Source organism: Tauraco erythrolophus, chromosome Z (genome assembly GCF_009769465.1).
Source record: "Tauraco erythrolophus isolate bTauEry1 chromosome Z, bTauEry1.pri, whole genome shotgun sequence".
Taxonomy (NCBI): Eukaryota; Metazoa; Chordata; class Aves; order Musophagiformes; family Musophagidae; genus Tauraco; species Tauraco erythrolophus.
In genome coordinates this window covers 498626-524553 of record NC_141496.1, presented here as the reverse complement: position 1 = coordinate 524553, position 25928 = coordinate 498626, and the positions used below count along the sequence as shown (strand labels likewise).

The 25928-nt window shown below is 44.0% G+C and overlaps 1 protein-coding gene across 1 annotated transcript; it reads right to left on the bottom strand.

The window, feature by feature from the left end:
* Positions 1-346: 346 nt before the first annotated feature.
* ATP8B1 (ATPase phospholipid transporting 8B1) lies at positions 347-25928 on the bottom strand. The gene is made up of 27 exons (XM_086629985.1): positions 25748-25928; positions 22489-22586; positions 21090-21203; positions 20451-20549; positions 20282-20343; positions 19770-19842; positions 19604-19674; positions 18069-18151; positions 16761-16919; positions 16497-16585; positions 15750-15940; positions 14649-14857; positions 13755-13798; positions 13464-13620; positions 12500-12688; positions 11641-11753; positions 11060-11224; positions 10603-10714; positions 9437-9512; positions 8496-8628; positions 7046-7331; positions 6082-6305; positions 5051-5134; positions 3716-3961; positions 3317-3455; positions 2062-2192; positions 347-1410 (listed from the first exon to the last, which is right to left on the bottom strand). Exons 1-27 carry the CDS (start codon positions 25926-25928, stop codon positions 1180-1182), a joined length of 3759 nt encoding a protein of 1252 aa, XP_086486111.1. The 3' UTR covers positions 347-1179.

Sequence of the window (25928 nt, the reverse complement as noted above, 5' to 3'; positions counted from 1 at the left end):
GATTAATTACCTCCATTTCCTACTTAAACTCCTCTCACGCTCCTATTTTATCCATATCCTTATTAGAAGAGAAGCTGTGAACTTCAGGATATTTATTTGCATTAAATTTTTGAAATGTACATTCCATTAAACAAGAGCTGTATATCAGGATTTTTACTATAAAACCATTTCAATAATCAACCTTAGTCCAGGAGTCAGATAAAAGTTCATACAAAGGATGTGCAAACGTAAAGAGACTCTCATAAAAACACTTTTTACGTTGTAAGAATTCCCTTAGCACACGAAATATGTTCCACCTAGCAGTGACTGCCTTCTAATGAGTCATTATTAACTGCTCTAGCTAAAACTGGAATGACCAAACTTTGGCCAGCTCCAAGGGCAGCTTTCCGGAGGTGGGATCTAGCTGTGCGTAAAAATACTGTATAAGCAGACACCAACATGTTGTAGAGTTGGAGAGAGACAGGCAGAGAAACAGAAAAAAGCTCTGTTAACGGACTCAGATCTCTTCATTCCAGAGGAAATCAGGAACTGGCTATGAAAGGAATAAAGGCATATCATTCCTACTCACGGGATCAAAGAGCTCTCTCGATTTCGTGCAGTGAGCTGTAGTCAACTGCTGAGGAAAGAGAAAGAACAGAAACCACACCAGTGTCAGAATTCCTCATCAAATCTGACACTGGCTAAGATTTATCGCCGGATGGATCTCCATCTCAGCCGCGCAAGCTCGGATGAGAACATCTGCTTTGCCGTGACGGCTGCAACGTCATGAAATGGTGCACACCAGGTAACCGCTGCTTGGCGGTTGGCTTTCGACGACAAAATATGAAATGTAGCTGCAGTTTTATACCGACATGTCATTAAAACGTGAAAAAAGTCTGCAATTCCAGGCGTCACGAAAAAAACCCCAGGCCACTACGATGCTGGGTTTTCCTATCCTCGCACGCACGCCCTTCACTTCTGCATTCAACAGAAACCAGCTGCCCAAGGCTTAGTAGCTCCGTAGAGAACTCGTGGCCTTTCTGTGTTTCCAGTAGTCCAAACCCAGCAAGTTCTGTGATAAAACATAAAAATCTTCATATCCTCATGCCGCTTGGTTAAAAAAACATCCTGAGTTTGTCTTTAAAAAAAGGGTTTTTGTGCAATCATTGGGATAAAAGCTTCTCCCCCAAGCGCCGTACATCAGCTCGTTCCGCGGGCGTTTCCGACTTCCGTCACGCCGGCGCCCAGCACCGCATCCAGAGGAGCCCGTTTTTTCCGTATGCTGCGCCCAGAGGCGATGAGATCAGCGTATCCCCGCTGGTGGGAGAAAGCGTAGGCGGAACGACGGCCGGACACCCCGCGGCGGAAAGCGCTCCGGCGGCGCTGCCACTGGTGCTGCTCTGCCAGGTATTTCTTGCGGTTCCTCTGGATCTTCAGGCATGCAAAGAGATGGGTTGGTGGGTTACAAGGGAAAAGAGCTCGTGTGCACCTGCTGCCCGAGGAAATAACCTGATACTTTTCCACATCCTTAAAAGGAGGGTGCTCTTGTAAACTGGGTTTTGTTAGAAACAGGATCTATGCGGTAGCACGTCACTGTTTCAGGAAGCCTTACTGCGTTATTTTGAACTCCGTTCTTTTCACGTACCTTTCAATGTCTGTCTTTGAAGCGGACTGCAGATACGTAACTGAAAGCTGCTCCTGTACTCTCATGCTGAGACTTCTTTAACATCTTTTCAAACAACACTAAACTGCAATTTAAACTGTTTTCATACCCACATGCCATCTGCCAGCTCCAGGCGGAACAGAGGCGAACAAAACCAGGAAGATACTGGGAACTAAGAACGCAGCAACGTGACCCTCTGCTTTGGGGAACAGCGTCGCAGCACCAGTCACGACCCAGCTCGCAGGCAGGAGCAGCCTGGCCTTTGGAAAGCCCTCTGCCACCCTCCCTGGCCACGCCACCCGAGCTCCAGTCTCATGTAGCTCTCCCTAGGGCACACTCACTCACTTATCTCTCCCAATAGCACCAGCACTGACTCCTGCAAGTCAATTTATACCAAAATAACGTAGGGCTTTACTCACTCTGTCGCTTTCCGAAGGCCAAATGGTCGTGGATAAGAAACGCTGTGCCACTACAGGAAGCAAGCAGACAGCAATTGATAAAATCATGGTCAGCCAGAGGTACGGCTGCCTCAGAGCATTCGGAGCAGTTCCTAGGAATCAAAAGAGCACCAATTAGTTTATGACAGGATCAAGTAAACTAGTTCTAAAACACAAGTAAGATAGTAAAAGCCACAGCTTCTTTCCTGAGGACCTAACATTCAGGTATTCTGTTGTGTATCACATCAAACTTTGACAGAGACTCTCTTCATAGCAGAGCACAATAGGAAAGAATTTTAGAAAGCACTTCTATGACGACACGTCCATATTCATGTCAAAGCCCTTTGAAGAGTTATGGGAGGCTGCAAGACAAGCTTGGCTGAGATGCATGGCTTTTGTCCTGCTTTAAAACATGCCAAGCAAGAAAAACTCCTCCCAGTATCACTGGTATGTATGTGGTCTAGAAAGCAAGCAGTGTTTGGTAGCCAAACACTCCACCTCATGGAACTCTCTATCAAGCTAAGTACCAGTCACATCTTCATAAACTTCTGAAAAGCATAAAGTATTCAGGTAGGAGGAAGTTATTAAAAAGTGTCAAACATTACTGAAGGTCAAAGAAAAACATTATATTAAAAGCAACTTCATTTTTTTTCAATTGAGTCCTGCTTAAAAATGAGAACATTAAATTGAAGGTGTTTGTTATTTTGGGTGGGTGGATATTTAGATCCAAGGCAACGTAAGAAAGATTTGTCATAAGGAAAATCAGGAAGCACACTTTTCCTCAGAAAAAAATTCCTAACAGCTACTACTTACACCTCCCTGGTCTTACCAGCAAAATCCCAAGGAGCTGCTAACAGCATTTGGCTCTGTCTCACTTTGGGCTTTTACCTTCCACTGATCAGTTGGAGCAACTTGGCAAACACCCACCCTGCCAGATCACCACATCCTCTTTACTTTGAGCTGCCCCACCGATTTTAACTCAGTTTTCATTTGCAGACTCCTACTGCTGGGCAAGTTTTCATCAAGTTCCAGCTCGTTTTCATCGAAAGAAAAGAAATACTCCAATAAAGCAACCTGGCCCCAAATGTGTAAGAAACCCCTCCTTGGAAGTGAATTAGTGTTTAACACAGTTTCCTTTCACAGGAATCAGGTTCACGCCATGACATTTTGGCCACAGTTCTGCTCAAGTTCAAGCTGTGTGAGACAGGAACAAGAAATACAAAACGGAAGGACTGACCTGTGAACTGAAAGCCAGAAGGAAAGAGAACGTGGATTCCAGCGCTGTGTAGGTCAAACGTGATACCAAAGTAAAGTGCAATACTGCCAAATACTGAAAAAGCGTTAACAAAAGTCCAGTAAGACGTATCCAAGCCAATCTGAAAGCAAACGAAGGCTCCAAATGAGTTTATTAACTCCAAATAACGTCAACTGCTCTGAAGACTGACAGCATTTGAGTCAAGTCACCTCTCAGTCAGAGAGCAAGCATCAACAGAGAAGAGAGGAGGCAAAAATCAACCGAGAGGAGGCAAAAAGGGGAAGCTTTTTGCATATTGTTAGGCTTTTAGTAGCCAAATTTAGCAAGATGACCAGAAAGTGTTTTCAGAGCAAGAGAGATCAGGAAGCCAAGCCTACTTGCCTGAAAATTGACGACGAATATCAGAGAGGATGCTGCCGTGACAGCGAATGACTGATAATCTGCAGGAGCTTCTCCATCTTGGCCCATAGTTTTAAGGTAAGCTCCATATGGTATGAAGAAGATGATCAAGGAAGTTATAGCTCCATGAAGCAAACTTAAGAAGAATTTCTTGTAGTTAAAAAGTGAATCTTTCTGGCCCAAAACATACAGTCCAGGGAACCGAAGACTCAATCTGTCGCTCACATCCTTAATAAAGGGAGGGAGAAAAAGAAAAAGAGTTGCTGCAATTTCTTGTTCTCAGTGTGAGCTTTGAAGAGGAAGAAGTTCAATTACATAACAGCCCAAAGGAAATGGCAGATTCCTTTCCCTCTACTAATAGCAGCGTGGGCAGCAGGACTCTGCTCAGAGTAACACCTGCAACCAGAAGTACCAAGCCTGGAGAACATCTCTCACAAAGCCATCACATACCCTGTTTCCAGGCTTCTACGTTTTTAGCCCATTATTTGCAGAGACAAAAGTGTCCACAGCTGCACATCTCTTCACAGCTACGTGTCGTGTTGGAGTCCTTGGTGAATACGCAGAAGATGGAGGTATCATTGCGTGTCCTGACTTTAAGTCTCTACCAAACACTCAAGTGAGAGCTTAATTTGGTACTGAATTTATTTCTTAGCTTTTCATAGATTTTCGAGGTTGGAAAAGACCAGAGATCATCCAGTCCAACCGTCCCTAGTCCCCATTAAACCATATCCCTAAGTAGTTCATCCACCCTATTCTTAAACACATCCAGGGATGGGGACTCAACACAAAGTTGGGGATGGGGACTTTTTATCACAAAAGAAAGCAGAAACATGGATTTGCCTAATCAGCAGGTAAAAAACCAAAGGAAAAACAAGTGGAGAAGGCCAAAAGCACTTGTCCCACTGAATTAAAACAAAGACCAAGGCTTCCTGTTAAATACAGTCATTGAAAATGGTGCAGTCCCTGCACCTTCAGCTCACAAGGGTAAGCACGGACTATCTTTGCCATTAGCAAAGCCACCCAGAGCTGTGATGTGGGAATGATGTTACAGAACAGCAGGCACCTAGAAATATTTTTAACAAATTTGACACTGAAGACTTCTGACCTGATTAACTTTGGCTATTTCGGTAACGTTCTGCTTATTGTCTCTTGTTACCTCACACACTGGCAAGAGGAATACGTTTTTTTAAAACCAAAAAACAGAACAAAAGCCCCCAAGTGTCTCGTACATAAAGTAATGCAACCAGTTTCAGTGTAATTAAAGACTTGATGTTAGATGCCTTTGGATTCATCTGTTGTTCACGACATGGGGAATACCTGGTCAAGCAAGCCAACCAGCAGAACCGGGAGACTGGAATACAAGACGTTGTAGAGCGTGATGAACCAGTCTTCATATGCTGTCTGCAAGAAGAGGAGGAATTTCAGTAGTTAATGATTTCTTTTTGACTACACCTTCCCCTCCGATTCCCGAGAAAACTCACACGTACTCTACTACAGCACTGAATTACCTGCCTCAGCGTTTACCCAAGAGGCAAGGAGCACCTGAACTCAAAGCTGTGTTGAAACTATTTTTAGCCTGTATTAAGCTGCCCCACTCCTTACAAACCACCAGTGCGACCTGACCTGGAACACTACCAAAACTGCACCCCTCACCCAGTCAGTCTGGCTCATAGCTGCGCTTGTGACTGTGATGAGCGCTGGGCATCTCCCGTACAACTCTGGGAGCCCTGCTTTCTTTTTATGTTCTTTTTCTGCTCAGTCCTAGGCATCCAGTTTCCCTCAAGCAAACAGCATCCACCTCAGGTAGGGCTGCTTGTCTGTGACTGGGGCCCTGACCCTCCACGCTGGTCCGTGCAATGTCATTAACTACTTCTTGCCTGTCTTTTGGTTATACCCCCAGAGATGCATCTCAACTCTTCATCAAGTCCTTTCAACACTATGTGAAGTTCAAACACTGCCAGTTACAACAAGCACATTTCAAGTCATTCTAGCCAGCAGTTCAAGACAAAAAAATATTGGGTTTGGTTTCCTACTGATACATACACGAGCCATCTCACTTCACCTACAAATATCTTACGTAGCAAGGTTGGGAAAGGTTTCCCAAACCACTACACAACAATCTCTTCCTCCCTTCCTCGCTGTACAATCATGATACTGACTTCAGTGTCCTGAAATCATAACCAAGTGCTTAGCTTGTAACTAACTAGTTTAGTAGTTATCACCTATTCTCCTGCAGGAATTATTGATGACAACTTCATCCATCACTTCCCAGGTTAAGCCTTTGCTCCTCTGAACTGAGAGAAAGGAAGATCTGCTTGTTAGTATTACACATGAGCGTGCCTTCTTACCTGAGCAGAAAAGCCATTAAAGAATGAATACCAGATGTGGACTAGTGTAAAAGCAAAGTTTTTGTAGAAAAAATATCTTAGAAACTTGCACATCCTAATGTAAGACCATCGTCCGTGGACCAGCAGCAGTCTTTGGAGGTAGCGGAACTGCCCGAAAGAGTAGTCACTTGACATGACGGCTTGCATCCCTTCTTGGCCGCTGATTCCAACTCCAATGTGGGCAGCTAAGTTAAGGAAACAAACACCACACACTCCATTGGACAGAGGCAGAGGAACAACATGACCGAGGGCGAATCTTCTACCGGTTCCTATTCTCTGCTCCAGGTTCTCTGCCCCGTTTTGTTCCCACGCACCGCGCAGAGGCTGCGCTGCAGACGAGCACAGCAGTGCAGAAGCCCTTCCTTGCCCTGTGACTCACTGCTCATGTCTCCACCATCGCTTGGATTCTCTCTCAGCGCTTGTTCCATCAGAAGGGACACTGGGAGATTTGCCCAGGGGAGAACTACGCGGTGAGACAGAGCAAGCGAACCGCTGAGCAAACTGGCCAGGCAGTTTACAAATACGCTCCTGATATAAACCATATCCCAGGAGCTTCTTTCTCAGGAAGCGGTTCAAAGAGCACCAGTTGCAATATAGCATGGCTAATCCCTCCAAGCACGGGGCAGCTAAGATATTGCTTTGTTCTCTCTATTACACTTCCGTGACCCACAACACGATAACAGATGTAATTCAAGTTCCTTCCCAGGGAACATCTCCAGAAAAAGCTAAAATATATCAGCAAAACCCACTAACCATTTCCTAAAGGGCCTCCTCAAAAAGGGAAAGCACAGGCACGGGAGCTAACAAACCCCAGGGAACGTTAACGTGGGTCGAGTCTTCTGAACAAAGAGCGACAGCGAAGAGACTGCAGAAGAAGGCCCAGAAGAGATCTTTCCTACCAAGAGAAGCTTCCCAGCTGCCTTACTTTTAATCATGTTTACATCGTTGGCACCGTCGCCAATAGCCAGAGTGATAGCTTTCTTGTACTTCTTCACCAGCTCGACCACCATGGCCTTCTGCTTCGGAGTCACTCGACAGCAGATCACAGCCCTGCATTCGCAGGCCAAATCAACAAAGTTCTGCTGCTGCTGCTCTTTGTAAGCGTCGGCCCTTCTTCTCTTTTCAGTTTGCCTTTTTTCCTCTTCTGCTGTTCTGGGGAATTTCAGTTTAAGTTTCTTTTTCTTCTTTTTCTTCTCCAGCAGGATTTCATTCTGTGTTACAAAAAGATGTCATGTTCCGCCTTACGCCGTTTCAAGTCGCGCTCCGAGTACTGCCCATACAACACAGTTCACTTCTCTGCGCTCCCATCGCCCACTTGTGGCATTTTAACAAAATGCTCGTGCAGAGGAGTGAACAAAGAGCTACGGAAACAATGGAAAGAATTGGTGGGATTGGTAGGATTTTGGTAATCCTACCATTGCTTGGTAGGACCACCAAAAGCAAACTGCTCGCGTTTAGTATCACAGCACTTCTTGCGGAGTTCAAAGGATGAGAACTAATTCACTTCTGAAAACATTCTGGTATTTAAACTTCCCTCTCTCCTATTTCCCCATTTCCTAAGGGAAGCAGGGCTATGCCCAGCACCTGGGGAAGTGCCCTGTGAATACCAGGTTAGCTCTGGGGCAGTTCAGCTAGAGTAGCTGAGCTCCTGCTCGGTTGCCTTTAGGCATCCCCAGCCTGCTTCCCATGCCGTGCACACAGATGTACACTTCTTGACACAAAATAAAGGTTTAGGGCTGGAATACTGAACCATGGCAGATGGTCCTGAGCTGTTCCTTGGACTTTCTCCTTTACAGGTGTCTATGAGAGGGGCCTGCGAACAGGGTGGGTAACAGTCACCGAGTTACTGCTAGTCCCATCTCTGCTAAAAGCTCTTTTCTGCTTTCTAAGGTCCCGTGAGAGCGCTGTATTGCAGGACTGAGCAGGAAACTTGTCTTTTGTTTCTACCATTTCACTCTCATCTCTCATTTCAAGCATGATTTCTGTGCCCACACTCAAGCCGTGCATCCCATAGTGCTGGCAGTCATCTCTCACTTTTTTCCATTAGACCAGAATCCCCATGAAGAATAAACACTCTGAAAACCAGACCGTGCTTTTGCAAGGGATTAGCTTTACTTTGACAGCAGCTACCAGGGTGATTTGAAAGGCCCAAGCCATTCCTTATTTCATTGAGCACTATTTTCAACCTTCAAAACCAAAAATACTTCTGAACATAAATATCAAACAGATGCGTTCAACTGATAGCAGTCACCAAAGAATTTTCATTGACTGGTTTAGCAAAGCAGACAAACGAACTGAGTCCTCAGTGAAGGACACTGGGACTTGGTGGCACCCCCAAAATCTCAAATGCACAGCAGAACAGCTTTTGTACATACCAGCCAGGAGCCAGTGATTATTAAAGCACGATCTCTACTACCCTGGAAGAAGGGCTCGTTCATTCTTAGGTAGGAATGCGTACTGGATCCAGCTCTGTTCCTCTGGTTTTCCAACCTAGTTTGGAGAAGAGCACTGGAAAGAGAGATGGATACTATTACAGAAAAAATCAAGGATAAACTTTAAGCTAGATCTCTCCCAGAGTGGAAATCTGCAAGAAAGAAACGCAACAGATGCTGCGTGGACTTTTTTTGCCCTATATTAGGTGATGTTCTAAGCAGTGCTAGAGCAATGGTGCAAAGAGGATCACACCGGTTTGATACGCTTGCTGTTTTGCAAATAAGGAAAAACGAGTCAGGAATAACTGTGACTTTGTTACGAAGCCCTAGTTCTTCTCCCAGTCTGAGAGAAGATGCTGCTTCCCCTTGTGTCTAACCATTCTGACAAATCCTTTATGACTAAGCTCTGAATGCCTTATGACCCATTGTGGTTTTAGAGCACAGGTCTGTACTGCGTAGAGGAGCACAGGACAGGGTGAAAGATCGGCTAGGGTAGTGCTGGAGTTCAGGGACAAGCAGCAAGAACAAAACTTGGCAAGTCCAAGATTTGGACTGAGGAGAGACCTGCTTAGCCCACTCCAGGTGGGCTCCAGACTTGTCTGCACTATGGGACAAACTTAATGTCAACAGTTGTTGACCGAGAACGTATAACCTCCTGCAAAGAGGGTATCGCCACCTTTACCCACAATTAAGAGGTTGTCTTGTAAAATTACAATTTTGGACAAAGCAAAGAAACCGACAACATACAGCTGCACAACTGCCAAAAAATACTGTTCAGTCGTTGAAGAGTCACTGGGAGACAAACCAATGTTACTGTTGGGTCAATTTTAAAAAGGGAACGTTTTTCATTCCCACAAAAGAAATCTTTTGTGCTTTTCACTTGCCTGATATCTTCTCCATAGCAGATTGTTGTTTCATCTGTTAAGAGTTCACAGGAGAATCCAATGTTTTCAGCAGTTTCTACAATAAAAAAAATGAGAGGAAAATATTTACTCGAAGTTCTGTCATGGGTAACAGCCAGGAGCAGCCAGAAGTACCTGAAGTCTTCTTAAGTAATTTTTGAAGTTATCTTTCACTATGAGAAGTTCCCTTTCATTACCACAGCGTGGATGAACAGGAAAAAAAAAATCATACATAGCACAGAGAAGCTAGGGGAATGCTTGTTAATTATTTGTCGTACAACAACTGCGTGGCAATGAAGGCACACTGGTGACGGATTTCAAGTCAACAACAGGGAATTTTATTTCCTATGCAACATTTCCTGTGAAACATACTGAATGCAAACAACTGTTCTTGACCTGGAAAAGTCTATCAGCCAGTTTGTGGAAGAAAGATCCACCAGGACCTATTTAACTTGATGGTGGAGACGGTGTCTCCGTGTCAGAGAGCCAAAGGCACTGCAGGAGTCAGCCACAGGGTATGCCACACTATCTTTCCCTGTGCTTACTCTGGATTCCTTGAAGCAAGGCTGTTGCCAGCATCAGACAGAAGCTAGTCTGGCTGCACCTTGATCCAGGCTTTAGCAGAGCCATTCTTACTAATTTAATGCCATTTTTTGATCCAACTTAACAAAACGTGTTGCCAGACTGCAGACTAGCAACTACAAAAAAAAAAAAAAAAAAAAAAAGCCAATCAGTCTCTGCCAGCAGCACTTGCAATTTCTTTGAAAAGTAAATTTTCACTGTAAAAAGACAAGTTTTGGTACCTGCCCTCAAAGCCAAGCAAGCCTGGTGTTAAAAGCAAGCTGCCCTGCGTTTGCTTTGCATGTAGAAAAGCAGTAGCTAGGTATTTCCCTACAGAGGACAGTGACACAATCAGTCATCTAGGCTCAGCTGCTGGAATAACAGAAGTTACACAGAAGCCCATTCAGTAACTCTGGACTGGGAACAGCTGGTAAGAAATCCTGCCTGTTGCAGAAATTTCTCCACTTTTGATTTAAAAGGAGTCTCATACTGAGCTGTTCTAGAAACATATGCTTTATTTCCAGTCTGCATTTGCCCCAGTTCATGTTCACTGTTTCTACCAGCTCTTTGGCTGTAAGTACACCCACCTTTTTTGTCACCAGTAAGCACCCAGATTTTAATGTCTGCTTTTGAAAGTCGGGAAATAGTTTCTGGCACTCCATCCTGTAGTTTGTCTTCAATAGCTGTCGCCCCAAGCAGCTGGAAGATAAGTGAAACGCAGGTATTTGGTAGGAATGTATAGAAAACTGATTCATTTCAGTAGAGAATGAAACTGTTCTGGATGTGTCTTCAAGCCAAGGTACAGCTCAAGCCAAGAATTCAGGAAAGAAACTTGCGTATAGAAGCGACCGCACTGAAACACATGTACTAAAATACATTTCCCTTCATTCTGTTAAACTCTGAAATTTGGAGTGGCTCTAAAGCCAATAAAATACTGAAAAGATCTAAATCAAAATGTCCTAATAAACAAGGATAATTTCTTTTCAAAAATATTTCTTCTTATATAAGAAGATAAGTACACTAAAAATTTAAAAGTTGACTTACAATCAAGTTTTTTTCTATTTCCTCATACACTTTGTCCAGAGCTTCATCACGATTAGTTGTAGCTACACTGGCCTCCACAAACTTTTTATTCCATGCTTCAAATTCATCCTGGCTAATGTCTCTATAGCACAGGCAGAGCGTCCTAAGAGTTTCATTTGCGAAAATCTGGAAAAGAATTTTAAAAAACGAAACAAACCAAAATATATCCCCAAAACCACACTCTTCATTTGCAATCCAAACGTAATGCCTAAATTAGAGCTGACGAGGCAGCCTGAACTGAAAGACTGAAAAGGTGACAAATAGAACAGAGTGCAGCGATCTGGAATAATGATAACAATTTAAAAAAGCATGGAGACAAAATTGAAGTTCACTTCTCATGAAAAGACAATGAATGCATTTCTAAGAACATACATCAAAGTTTATATTGCTTTGATTATTTCTCAGGTTTGGGATGACTTGCAGAACTAATCATAGGTCTGCATTTGTTTTAATAGCTTAGGAAAAGGAAATGAATAAAATTAGATTATAGACAGAAATGAACAATTTTAAATTCACAAACAGCATATAAAATGCAAACGTACATCTAGTGCTTCTTCTGTAGCCTCTCTCTTTAGATTCCTTGGGTGCAACCGTTCATAAATGACTGTATCAGCCCCTTTGCAATACAGCCTGATGTTTCCACCTGGTTCTCTTACTGTGGAGTAAAACATGAGAGGTGGGACAAAACGTCAGAGTACATGTAAATAAAGGAATAGTTGCACGTTAGATTTTCCAGTCTACTGCTGTTAAGGACCGAAACTGTAAGATCATGTTTCTTCTTCACCATCCCTAACATTGTTAAGTAACTGGCTGACAAGCACATTTCTTCTCCTCTTTCAGGACAGGAGAGGATATTTAAACTCCCAAGGATTACGTTTTGGATAATGGTTCCTACAGTACTAACATCTCACTTGCCCACAGGAGCTGGGCAGAGATACACACTAGAGATATGATGCACCATAATTAGAACCTTAAAACCAACAGAACTCTAACTGCTTCAAGGCTGGCTCTTTAAAGATAGTTAAAAATCAAAACTAAAGAGCTATTTATACCTCAACCTGCACATCTAGTATTCCAAAAGCTAGAGGAACATACAACTTCCTTGTTCTCTGGGGAAAAGGGGAATAAATCATCTTTGCAGTGTTTCTTCAAGCTTCTACTGAACGGACCTGATTGTCTTCAGCAGAGGTGCCGTCTGAACACCAGGACTGCCTAGTGGACACACTTGCATCTGCTTAAAAAGCCACTTTTTTGCTACGCAGAGCTACGTGGGTTAAAATCTATCATAGGACTGTGTGTTACACAGCTGTAGTTCTTGACTTCTACTTCCCTGGCGTGTCACTTTTTCACCCCTGAAACACAAGCGACCTTTTCTACAAAGGCTGGTTGCCATCAGCTTACCAATGACAGACATCCGTTTTCTGTCGCTGTTGAAATCCAAGATGGCCAGGACATCGTAAGTTCTTTCAACCCCCATCTCACTCAAAGTGATGGTGTTTTGTGTTCGTGAAAGAAAAACGTAGCCGAAGTTTCTGGCTGCTGTCACCAGGGCCCCTTCGTCCGGGGACGCTGCCTGGTAATCGAGCTGACCTGTGCCAGGGGAACAGTGCCAAGAGGAGAAAGGCAGGATGTAGCCCAGCGCTACGGGGGCACTTGGGCACCATGGCTAAAGGATACACACCCACTCTGCAGAGCAACAGAGAGCTGGACCTGCAAGGCCACATCCTTTCCTGCCCTGAAGTGGGGTCCAACCCACTGCTGAGCGCCCGGCAGCAGTGCACAGAGAGGAGGGGGACCAGGGACCCCCGGTTTTATTACGGGAACTTTCCAAATGGGATAAGTCACTGAACCCTCTTCCCTCCAGGCATAAGAGCAAACACTGTAACTTCTCTGTCTCACAAACGTAACTTAAACATCTGAATTTCTCAACACAATCACTGAAGGTTTCCAAGTGTTTGTACTTCCATACATAAATGTAGAACCAGAGATCACGCCAGCATCATTATCATTTTATTTGAGGTTTATGCCTTTGAGATTTTAAAGATGCCTTTGAACAGAGAGAAGACCCGTAACATGAAGACACAAGACCTCTATAAACTGTTCCCCTACCTTTCTAAATCTGCTGCTATTTAAGATGCACACTTGCCACAACTGTCACTGTCACAAAGACAGTTCTCCTTCCACAAAGGGACAGATAAATTCAGCACAGGGAATAGCGCCGGCTCTCGGTTTTGTTTCATCTGAAAGAGCAGCTTAACCCTCCTTCTCGCTCACGGCATCACCATTAGCTTTGGACCTCCCCCTTGTGCAAGTGGATTTGAACTATTGTCTCCCCTTACACAAGAAGACAAACAAACAAACTCACCGTCTGAAGTGTCGACCATGACGGTGTGACAAATGGCAAGCAGAAAAAAGAACTTCTGAATTTCTGCCTCCTTTCCAGACTTTATTTGCTCTATCAGATAGTGATCATAGAACGAGAACTTTCCATCTGCGTACACGTTCCAGCTGAAATCCACTTGCTGGTTAGAAAACAGAAGAAGAGAGAGTTTGAGTCATCTCCTGTGCAGTTGCTTTGTGCCCACCTGCACCTCTCCATACTTCGGTGAGGGAACGTTCCCTGTTCTACGGATCGCACCAGATCAGACCAACCTACCTCCGGGGGGCTCTGAAGCTGCCCTGCTCCATCCCGACAGTCTCCTGCAAGGACAGCACCGTCAGTTAGAAGGCACAGGACAGAACAACAACTTTTTTACAACTCATTCACAAAGATGTAGAGTATCTACCACGCTGGAACAGCTCAGATTTTAGAAAAAGCAAATTCATTCACAGGTGCAGTGTAGACACCTTTGTACACAAGTGACATCAAAGCAAATGTAAGAAAAAAAGCACGGAGTGGAATTATCCTAAAAATCACTGTTGGCTTTAACAGAGCTTTCACTGTCAGCAATTCCCTCGTCAGAGGGAGGATGTTGAAAAAGCACATGGCTTGAGCACACTGTGTTCTCTGGTGCATGAACCCACCAACAAGGATTTTGGAGCACATATGCTGCGTGTTTTAGCTGCTGAAATCCAGACAAGACTGGAAATGGAAGCAACTAACACTGAAATGGAAAACTGCTCTTCTTATTCAATTTTCTTATTTGTTTCTAGATTCGTTTTGCCCCTGAAGCATTTCTACCAAAAGTAAAACATTCTGTAAATTACTCATTTCTGGGAACTCCTACTGGGAAGTTTCCACTCAAGCCCACCAGTTTCCACCTTTTAAAGGGGAAAACTGTGGGGAAAACTCCACCAATGCAATGTTACTGGAGCTTTACTCAATGCCAGGGTGAAATTGTGGAAGGTGAGTTGAAACTAAAAAGATTCGTATGCACCTGATTTCAAACAAGCATTCAAATTCCTGCTCATTTTTCTAGACTGGTCAGGGCTGCCAGCTGGGCTACACTGGGATGTGCAGGGTCTTCCCTCCGTGCTGCTGTCACAAACTGGAGCTCCTGTGCTAGCCATGGTTTTCACCACGGGGCGCAGCAGCGTGTCACAGACTTACCGTATCTTTGGCCGTTTATGCAACATTTTTTAAACGTCATGATGTTCTGCGTGAGTGTCCCTGTCTTATCCGAGAAGATGTAGTGGATCTGCCCCAGCTGCTCGTTCAGCGTGGTGGTCCGGGCCTTGGCAGCCGTGTCCTTCTCAGGGTAATACATCTGCAGGTCCCAGTTAATAAAATAGCTTTGGCCCAAACGGATCACTTCGACACTAAACGAAATAAAATGAATGCTCTCACTCCCAGCTGCACCTCTTATTTCAAAATAACAACATGTTACTGGATCCAGAGGACACTGGCAATTTTCCGGGACTCAAATTGCTTATATAGCCCAGGAGCTGAAGACAAAACAATTGTTTCCCAGAGCACCATCACCACTAAACAGGAACAGGGGCCACTCAAACTGATGTCAGACCACACTACCCAGCTTCAACACCCCAGTAACTGGGGAAACGCCTCTACAGCCTTATCATGCCAAAAGGATCGATGGTGCTGCTCCCATACCAAATAGAAATCCCACTTGGGAATGGTGTTGCAAATCCAGTTTGGAGAGAGCCAGTAGGAGGCTGGAGGATTTCAAATACGTTACAGACAGGTTTGTCAAAGGCAAAATTATTCATACTTCATGGAGCAGTAAGACTGCACCTTTTGAGGAATAAAGCTGGAAACTATGATTCTTCTATTTTATTTTTTTTTCTTCAAGTAGTTTCCTTCACGCACTGTGACTGCAGAATTAGACTAAGAAGTTAAATACTAGTAGGACCTAGTCTCCAATTTTGCCAGGGATCACTGCTTGGAGAATTTTTTTCCTTAGTGAAGTATAGAGCAGACATGCTTAATGTTGTAAGAAAAGCTGGATATCTTGAAAATCCTTGAGCGATGATTTTATGCGAAAGCAATACAGATCACTTCCTTGTAAAACCTCAGCGAAGAGGGTGAGTGTATCCAGTGGCTTTTCAGAAAGACAGAGAATACGCTCTCCCATCCAAGGTGAAGCTGCACCTCTTGCTGCCAATGGGAAATTCTGTTCTCCATGAATCCCTAAGTGCAGTAATCCAACCCTATCCCCAGTGGAGCTATTTAAAGGTCAGGGTATCTACCTACCTCACGTAGAGGGAAATGGGAACCATGGTGTTCACAACAATGATGTATCCCCAAAAGTTGAGGAAGCCACGGTATGGAGGACTGAAGTCCTGCGCATCGTAGAGGTACCAAGAGGAGTTGCCAATCTGCTGCTCCCAGTAGGTGTGTCCGATGGCGAGGCCAGCCGACAGCAGGATGAGCACGACGAAAATCTACAGCGTACACAGAGAGGCCTGTGACACTTCGGAAGTGTTTTCTTGACATAAATCCCAAATCTTCATGTTCAAACCAGAATATTACGCATGTTTGTAAGTAAGAAGGGGAGCAAATCTCTCCCACAAAACGATCACGCTCGGCAGAGCTGTAGGACAGCAGGTATTCCTCACACCCCCCCTCCACGGGTGCTGACCAAGGACAAGAGCCATGGGTGTTGAACTTTTCAGGCTGAACGGACCTCTGGACCAGGACCTGGGTCCTCAGGTCTCCGTCCAACGGTTTAGGGTCGCAGACAAGCAGAAGCACTTGCAACGCTGGGCTTGATGCACTTGCCTTCATCGTGCAGGCTGTCCTACACCTGCAGGGTCGCACATCCCACCAACAGCGAGGCACTTTTTTACAGCCCCTCCTACTTCATCCCAAACCATCAGGTCAAAAAGTGGAAACATACTTATTACACCAAAAGAAAAAAAAAAAAGTTTCCTAAATGTGCATTCACTCTATTCACTTAAAAATGAACTCAAAACCTGAATTTTCAACAAAAAGGCTTACAGTATAAACCATGTAGTTCATAAGGGAGTCAATTTTTGTCCTTTTAAATCTTGTCTTTCCGCTATTTTTCATTATTTTTGTATCAGCGCCTAAAAATAAAGAAAGAAAAAAAAAAGGAAAGCTACACAAACAAGTACTAGTATTACTATTTTACAAAACTGAGACATAAAATACAATCAATGTTTGTAAGATAAAAAAGTAATTTCACTCTGTAGGGCATGCTTTTAGTTGGTAAACGTTAACACGTGTTCAATTCATAAATACCTGCAAATATGACCACTCCATGGCAGAAGTCTGTATTCCTGATTTTACATCCACGTAATAAAATCTTATCAGCATCCAGTGAATAACTCATATTTCTCCAGAATAATGTTCCTGCAAACTTATCCAGTCGGTTATTAGGTTCTTCACATTCAATCAGACCTGAAGGATTTGGAGGAGAACGTTTAATATACTACAGTTAAATAAAAATGCATTAATTGGTACCCACCATACAAGTAATTTTACTTCATAAGGTTGAGGGTTTTTTGAGAATAAGCAATTTATTCGAAATTTAGAGTGTACAAACACACAGTGCTGTATTGGTTTTTGTGGGCAGGCTCTCCCTCCATGTAAATTTGCTCGAGAGACATTCTTTGAAAGCACAAACTTTAGACATCCACAACATCTTTTGGCAAACTGAATTTTAGCTTCGCTACGTATTGTGTGGAAAAGCATCTCCCTCCCGTTTATTCTGAATTTGTCAGTTGCTCATTTCACTTTGTGTTCCTCAGTTCTCATACTGAAGGAAACAATGAACAGTCCCTGCTTGCTTACTTCTCCATGTCATTCTGTTGCAAGTTGTCCTTTTTTTATTTTTTTGAAGTGTTTGCAATTTTAGGATTGCTAAAAGTTTCAGTTTGAGACGAAACTTTATGTCAGATCTCAGTAAGAGAAGGCATTCCTGCCCTTCGAGTTTCCATGACACGCACAAAAAGCAGCCAGATCATAATGATAAATAAGAAAAGGACATTAGAAGATGTTTTCCAGATCCAATCCCAACAGCACACATACTTTTTTTCCATGGAAAACAGGGCGCCAAATACCAACAAAGCGCCCCATCCTCTGTACTCAGTGCCATAGCTCATAGAATCATAGAATCATAGAATCATGGAATGGTTTGGGTTGGAAGGGACCTCAAAGACCATCCAGTTCCAACCCCCCTGCCATGGGCAGGGACACCCTCCACTACACCAGGTTGCCCAAAGCCTCATCCAACCTGGCCTTGAACACTTCCAGGGATGGGGCAGCCGCAGCTTCTCTGGGCAACCTGTGCCAGTGCCTCAGCACCCTCAATGTACGGAATTTCACTGATGCACACACCTCACCCTCAGACCACGCTTGGCTCAGCAGCGCCATTTCCTCGCTCCCCTAACTTGCCCACGCTGCCTCATGGCGAAAGCCAGGAAGCCACCAACTCCAGAATCACCAGCACCACTGGCAGCACTTCCGTCCCCACCCACGTTTTACCTACTCGTACCATAAACTGTGTGAGTAACGCTCAGATAGGGGCAAGAACAGAACCGTACAAACCATTGAAGTCTGCCATCGCGCCTTCTTCCTGAAGGAATCTGTGTGTCACCTCCAGCGCCATTTTGAATTTTAAGTTAGTCTCACTAAGAAGAAAGGATAAAAAGGTTCTTTTGTTAGAAACACAGATACAGGGAAGAAGGTTGAACAAAACCAAATCAAGCAAATCGACATGCCGGCGGTACCAACCTCCTACTTTGAATCAATGGCAAAGCCACCATTTGCGTGGGCACGAAGCACTCGTCAACCATGGGACCAGCTCTCACACTGGTGGCTTTTGTTCACAAGCGCCACCTTACCCCTCTGTAGATCAGTGAAGCTTCTCAGAATCTTTGTTTTACCAATTGTTTTACTGGTGCAGTAATTAAGTTTGAAGTAACGCTCATTTGAAAGCAATATTTAATAACTGACATCGTTAAAAGCTCCAAGAGAGAACAAACCTTTTGCAACGCACACGGATACTTGTTGTTTGGCACGATGTTACAAGGCATTGCTTTTAAGGTTACTACAGACTGAGTGAGGAATACACTGCTCATTCCGAAAAACCAACATTTCACCTCACGAGGTGAAGCCTGTATCATTACACACTCTCCTAAAAGAATTCAGCACTAGTTTTTTCGGACAACATGAACTAAACCACCATTTATAGAGCAACATGACAGAGACGGTAAGATTTATGTTATCTAAGCAGTTTCTGTAAAACACTTCCACAGAAAAATATGCAGTTTTGTTTTCCTACCGACAGGGAACAAGACAAGTTTAAAGTCATAGAAAAGTCCAGGTTAGAAGAGGCCTCCGGTAACCAACAGTCCAACCTCGTGTTGGAAGCAGGACCCGAGATGAGGTTAGCCAGGGCCCTGGCAAGCCAAGCCTTGACTGTTTCCAGTGAGAGAAATTAGAATCATAGAATCATAGAATGATTAGGGCTGGAAGGGACCTTCAAAGGTCATCTAGTCCAACCCCCCTGCAAGGAACAGGGATGTCTCCAACTAGATCAGGTTGCTCAGGGCCTCGTCCAGCCTGGCCTTGAACGTCTCCAGGGACGGAGCATCCACCACCTCTCTGGGCAACCTGTTCCAGTGTTCTACAACTCTCAAATTCCATGTGTCTGGGCAACCTCTTCTAATGGTAAAAATTATCCACCTGGAGAACAATTATTCTCGAATACAGACAGCATTTCCTGTGACACAACTTGTACTCATTGCTTCTTGCCCTGTTAACGTGCGTTCTTGTGAAGAGTATCTCCTCTGTAACCATCTTTGAGACACTGGAACCCTTCTCTTCTCCAGGCTGAATCAATCCAAGTCCTTCTCACCCCTTCTTCATATGTCATGTTCTCCAACACTTTAGACATCTTTGTGGCACTCCAGTGGACCCTCATCAATTTTTAGTGATCCTTGAATTGTGGGAATGAAAAACTGGACACAGTTTTCTAGGTGTGGCTTAACAACTGACAAGCAGTGTCTGAAATACACACTTCTTGCTCTTTTACCAGTAAGTCAAAACTAAATCCAAGAAATCCTTAAATAGAGCCTTACCCATCTAGTTCAGCTGTCTCTACGTAGCAGAGACTGTTTGGTTCTGAGCTGGATAGCAGCAAAATATCAGCCTAGAAAAACAAACAAATAAGCATAAAATAAATCCAAGTCGAGACTCCTACAGAACTCTGTAGAAACATAAAACAAATACATCTGAAGCACTTACAGGAACGAAAGTATTTTTCTTCAGACGAATGATATCACCAACTTTAATATCTTTCCATTTTGTGTTTTTGAACCTAATATCAAGATAGTTTAATAATTATTACTATTTAATCTAGAACACTATGCACTCTATAAATCTTGAAAAATTGAATTTTCCTTAGCACAAAAACATTACATCTTGGTAAGGTGTGTTTTTTCTTTTTGGAAACTGCAACTTAGTTGGGGGTCTATAACTTAGAAGTCAACCTACATCTTCTCTTCCCTCTTCACCTACATATGAATTTCTGTCCTGCTCCCCAAAGAAGCTGCTCTTAGCACAGATTTAGTGCCACAGAATCAAGTTTAAATTACTCCTTTGGGCAATTGTCTTCCATTTCCAATTAGGTTTTCACAGAGACGGCAGAGAACAAGAAGCTGAATTTTCCCTATCACGTATGATTTAAGATGTGTGATGAAACTTAGTAAAACAACAACAAACATTACTTACAAAGTCAAGAAGGGAACAGTACAAACCTCCTATCCCTGATGACTTCGCACGTCCGATTATTGACCTCGTTGTCCATCCTGTGACGAGCCTGAAAACCAGGAGCAGAGAATGTACTCCCTACTGCGTATCACAATTAAAGAAATGAACTGCAGGGGGTTTTTTTGCTTCTCATATTTAACAAAACATGTTTCTTACAATGTCATCCACTAGGTCTTTGACTGCAGTAATTCCCAGCACCAAGAGCAAGGGCACCAGCGTCGTATACCATGACAGGGTAGTTATCTGGGGAATCGACTACAAAAGACAAATAAAATCGGTTCGATGCAGGATTATCAATCAAGCTCAACTGACAGACATTTAATAGTGATCTCACTATAACCTAAGAAAGAAAACCAACACTTCAGAGAGAGAATTTTAAACCAAGTCGTGAAGATGAACAAAACTTTCAGGGGAGAGTTTGCCTGTGCTGCTCTACCTCAGCATTGGCTCCTCTTTAACAATTGCAGTTGCTCCCGTTTTCTGTTGGCACTTCTGATTCACGAGTGGAACTTGAGGCCATCATGTTTTACAGAGTAACTGCCAAAAGAAACAGCTTTTCCCCATGAAATTAATGAGCTCTGCAACAAGCTCACCCTAGCTAATGCAAAGCCAGGTCAGGTCGTTGCAGATTTCTGCTAAGATGGGTTTAGTGTCTGTAGTAGTTCAGACGAAGTTCCTTACAAAGTACCCTGCAATTTCCTAACAGGAGAGCACTGAATTGTGTCACAAGCATTACTCAGCTCAGTAGATCAGCACCTCAGACTCACTTCACAGTATTCTCTCTGTCTTTCTTACCTGTAAAATGAGAAGAACGAGGAAATAGAAGTTGGCTGCTCTTTTGAACTGTTCAAACAGATTCAGTGGTAAAAAAGAGAGAGGGTTGTACTTGTATGTCTTGATTGCATTTCCCTGTTGAAGAAAACCAAACATCATCACAACAGCAGACTCTTCTTACATTACAATTGTACAATGTATATTTTTAAGTAAAGCATTTTACCAGTGAAACCCTTCCTGTGAACTTTACGTTAGAGTTGTACCTTTCCTCAGCAGCTTCACACGGGTCAGTCTTAATGAAAGAAGGGAGGAAAGGCCTGTTTCACTAACATACCCCAAAAGGCAGCTCAGGTCGAAGCTGGAGGACTTCAGGGCATTGCACAGTCACCGTGTGGAAAGGTTGCAGCCTGTCCCCAGGCAGATGGCACGGTGCACGTGGCACTGCCAGATGAGCACAGAGAAAGGGAGGAAACTCCAGCGCTCTCCTCCTCCTAGGCAATCTCTGCAACGCCTTTCGACATCATTTGCCGGATACACAATATCACTATTAGGGATATAATTGTTCCCAGGCATCAAACTACAAGTTACAAATCCAGATACAAAGGACTGTTAATTAGACTTATTCAGGAGGGACAACGTCAGATCCAGCAAAGGTTAACTCTCAGAGTGCCAGTCCCTGCCTAGTCCAAGCATGAAGGATTTCCGTTTGAATAGCTCCAGCTGGAGAAGTTTCACTATTAAACATTCACACTTATGCATGAGATAACCCAAACTGCCTCAAGTCTGCAGGCAGGGATCTCAGCAGGTCCAAGGGAACCACATGAGCCAGTGCCTGACAGAAAGCCAGACAGTCCACATGTAACCTCGCAGCCCAAGGCTCTGTCACTCCCAACCAGCACCGCAGCGTTGTTACTTTGAGAAGTTAAAAAATTAGGAAGAGGAAAAAAAAAATTCAATCTTTTGTCTTGATAAATGAGATTGTAATGTCTCCTTTATCATAATTAGGTGGATTTAGAATGATGCTGTTTACATGACTAGACATTCCCAACTGTCTATTTTTAAACTGTCCCAGTCTAGCTCAATCAGGATATTGCTCAATACTACCCTGAGACTTCTTGTATGAAAGATGACATCTAGGCGGACGGTCGCAACAGTGGTAGCTGAGCAGATAAAAGAATTTGGACTGAGGACACCTGGCTTCTAATTCTCTCTCTCATCTTATACAAGTCTCTTGACATCTTGATTTTCCATTCACAAACCCAAAACCAGTTATACTTCCCACCTTTGTCGGAAATCCTAAGGAAGTGCTAATTGTGGTTTTTACACTAATCAGCAGTGGTTGGAAAGATCTTCCTGAGATTAAGAAAGTATTCACCCTGGCAAGTACTATTAGCACACAACTGAGGTGAAGAAAACTTACTGCATATTTGCTTTTTTTAAAGCACAGAAATATTGTTCTCTTAAACCGGGGCTGTTCGTAGAAGCGTTGATCGTTTGCTTTAACCTGCCAGCTGCAGTCTGGAAGAGACAAAGCCAAACAAGTCAGCAACTGATTGTTATAAGCACGAGGGAACACATCTGCCAGCTTCAGGTTTTCTCTTAAATGCCATCTTTTAAAGGTACTTTAAACTGAAACAAAACTGGTACCTGCTTTTTAGTACACAGTCTACAAAAGGGGTTTCAAGAAGTTTCCAGGCTACTTGCCTTTATTAACAATTAAAATATCAGCTGAGGTAGGAAGAAATGTTGATGAACAATTTGGAAGTTCTATGAGAAACTGAAAGCCTGTCAGAGTAACATTTATTCGTGCTAAACTCTCTCCTTTCGGCTCCTTTGGCTTGCTTTTCTGAAGCACTAAGCACCCAAAACAGGGTTTCTCAGTCTTTCTAGAAACAAAAAGGTCCACTCAACCTTTGAAAACAATTATTTTGTATAACCATACTGTGCAACGGTCTTCACTGACAACAACAACAAAAGTAAAAACCCCAAGTGTCAGTTTTATTTCTTCAGCCATCAATTTTGCTGGACTGCTTGAAACCTCGGGAATATGAATTATGTTTTGTGGTAAAATTTAACAAAACTAAACAAGTAAACAGCCTTCCGCAGCTTTGGACCGTAAGTTGGTAAAATTGCTTAGAAAGCAGCTGAGCAGTGTCACCTCCTTCTGTCACCTTCGGGGTTTAAAACCTAATGTGACACTCAGCCTCCCTACGGAAGAAGTTCCCAGAGGGCTTGCTAACAGACCACCCATCTCCACCTCAAGGTCCCCATCGTTAACCTACGCCTTACGGAGCCCACCTTTGCACGGGCTTCGTCTGGGATGTAGCTTGTGGCCTGCCAGAGTGACTCTGCTGTCAGTTATTTTCCATGCCCCCCCCTTTCACGGGCCCCTCCAAGATCCTTCAGATCCCATCCCTACCCTCACACCAGCATCACCAACAGCTCTATCAACCCTGTTACCCACAAGTTGGGGCGCTGCCCACATCAAAGACATTCCCCGCTGAACTCATTCAGCAAGTTTTTAAGCCAGCTCCCAGGGACGCCTGAGAAGGAGGAGGCAGACAGTGTTTTGAAATCCAGCCTTCCTGACTCACCAGTCAAGCATCTCCCCCTTTTCTCCAGTCCACAGTAATTGTCCTTAATGGGTGCTCTTTTTGGTTTCATGGGATTCTCGCGAGCTAAGAGCATCCAGCACTGCAAAGCATGGATGGGGTGAAACTCCCCGAGGCAGAGGCGTGGGGACTGGCACTCCTACCAGGGACCCCCAGGGAATCACAGCATGGTTTGGGTGGGAAGGGACCTCAAAGACCACCCAGTTCCAACCCCCCTGCCATGGGCAGGGACACCCTCCACTACACCAGGTTGCCCAAAGACTCATCCAGCCTGGCCTTGAACACTTCCAGGGATGGGGCAGCCACAGCTTCTCTGGGCAACCTGTGCCAGTGCCTCAGCACCCTCAGAGTAGAGAAGCACGTGTGAAGGTGCTCCCGGGCTGCTCTAAGGGCCTGCTGTAAGGCAGTGAGGTCTGATAAGGCTGATATTAACTCAAATCCAGACACAAAACCTTTTTTTTTTCCTTTTTGTAGCACTACCTGAATATAATTAGCTACTGAATCAGTCAGCAGATTTTACACATTCTGCAACTTCTGCCAGAAAATTCCATTAACTAGAAGAAGCAGGCAAAGAGGACTTAAACAAAAAAAAAAAAAAATCCTAAAGGGTCTAAGGAGGGAAAAAAAAAAAATCTGACAAAGTTTGTCAACTGCTCTATGATTAGAGTATTGGCCTCCCAAGCCTGCATGGTAACATCTCTTACCTCCTCAAAGCTTTTGCCCTAGCTCAGAATTTAAAGCAACTGTGCCACATCCATGGCTCTAGTTCATATTTTGGATAACTTTTGGATAACTTGGGTAACATTAACTGTGTAGACAGCAGAGCCTGGTGGTTACACTGAACTAGCAGGAGCTATGAGCCCTCTGGAGGGCAGAATCAAAACTCATCTCCCTGCTTTCAGATTTTCTCCAGTTCACCAGGATAAAGGAAAAGGCACGGTACGCTTCAGAAAGGAAATTGAAGGCGTAGGAGGATCTGTTTTAGTTTTGCTCCTTTTTTCTTTTTCTTGTGCTTATACTATGCCACAAAACAAACCTGTGGTTTATGGTGTATTGTTGTCTACAAAATAAAATGCCTGGAGGAAAAAAAAAGAGGAGGGAGCAGGGGGACAGAGAGATAGTTGTGATGAGAACTCAAGGAAATATGACGGATGATGAGAGGCTAAGAAAACTATGTTTATTCTACAGGCTATGTTACCTTAGTCATCATTAAAAAAACCCCAAAACTAAGGATGTAATAGGTGGTTATAAAATGAAAACACTTAATTGGTGGTTATAAAATAAGAGGTGATCAACCGTTCCCTATTGCCACACAAGCAGGAAGAAATCCATACATGTTACACAGGCAGTGGTTAAATAAAAAGTACTCCCATTGCAACACTGAAAAAAACCCCAGAGGTATTTAGGGGAGTTACAGACTTTCCTTGGATAGAGGTTAAGAACAGGTATGTCTAAAACATGCCAGAGGTTCCTCCCATTTACGTTCCTACACTGGTGGCAGCACACAGACTGCACGTGACGGGTTTCTGCAAACTCCTACTCACCCTGCCCTTCTGTAATTCTGACCTCCTGCAAATAAGGAAAATCGTGAGGCTACAAAACTGGCATCGAAGCAGAAGTCTCATCTGCGCAAGACTTTGAAAGCAGAAATCCATGCAAACCAACTGCCTAAACACAGCAGATCGGGCCGTGCTGGTTTCGGTTTCCAGACGATGGGGAAGACAAGCATCTGAAGGTCTGTTTGAGCAGTGCCCAGACCACAGGCTGTGCACATCTAGGGCCTGCCTTAATTCAGACGAGGTCACCCTGCAGATCATTAGCTTTACGCAAGCAGGAGCACAGAACCCTGGCTGCACAGTGGAACGAAGCTGATCTTCGTTCTGCCATCTGTTAAACTGCATTGGCATCGATTACTCCTCCGCAGATTCAGACAAGCCACTCCAAGTCCTACCTCATGAGTAAGTACAAAACCCAAATGGATCCACGCGTGGCTCAGCCTCTGCATCCAGGATCCCTTGCTACCCAAATCAAGTTTCTGTTACCTTTTTTCAAAAAAAGGAACGTTACCTTTTTTCAGCGGCTCTCGGCTTTCCTCAGTGTCTCCGTTGATTCGGTTTGGTTCGGGCTCCAGCGCAGGCTGCCGACTGTCCAACTCGTCCTCTGTTTCATCGTCGCTGTATGGCATCACCTCATCGTTAGGCTGCGAATCCTCATCAAAGGTGGTCTCCGAGTCCCTTTCCGAGATCAT

Excerpts from the sequence above, each read along its gene's own strand:
- ATP8B1 (XM_086629985.1), bottom strand. The coding sequence starts at position 25,928 with ATGATCTCGGAAAGGGACTCGGAGACCACCTTTGATGAGGATTCGCAG. Across the intron at positions 19,843-20,281 it reads GAAGTCATCAGGGATAGGAG|GTTCAAAAACACAAAATGGA; the intron begins GTTTGTACTGTT and ends TCTTGATATTAG. Across the intron at positions 14,858-15,749 it reads CCCATTTCCCTCTACGTGAG|TGTCGAAGTGATCCGTTTGG; the intron begins GTAGGTAGATAC and ends TATTTCGTTTAG.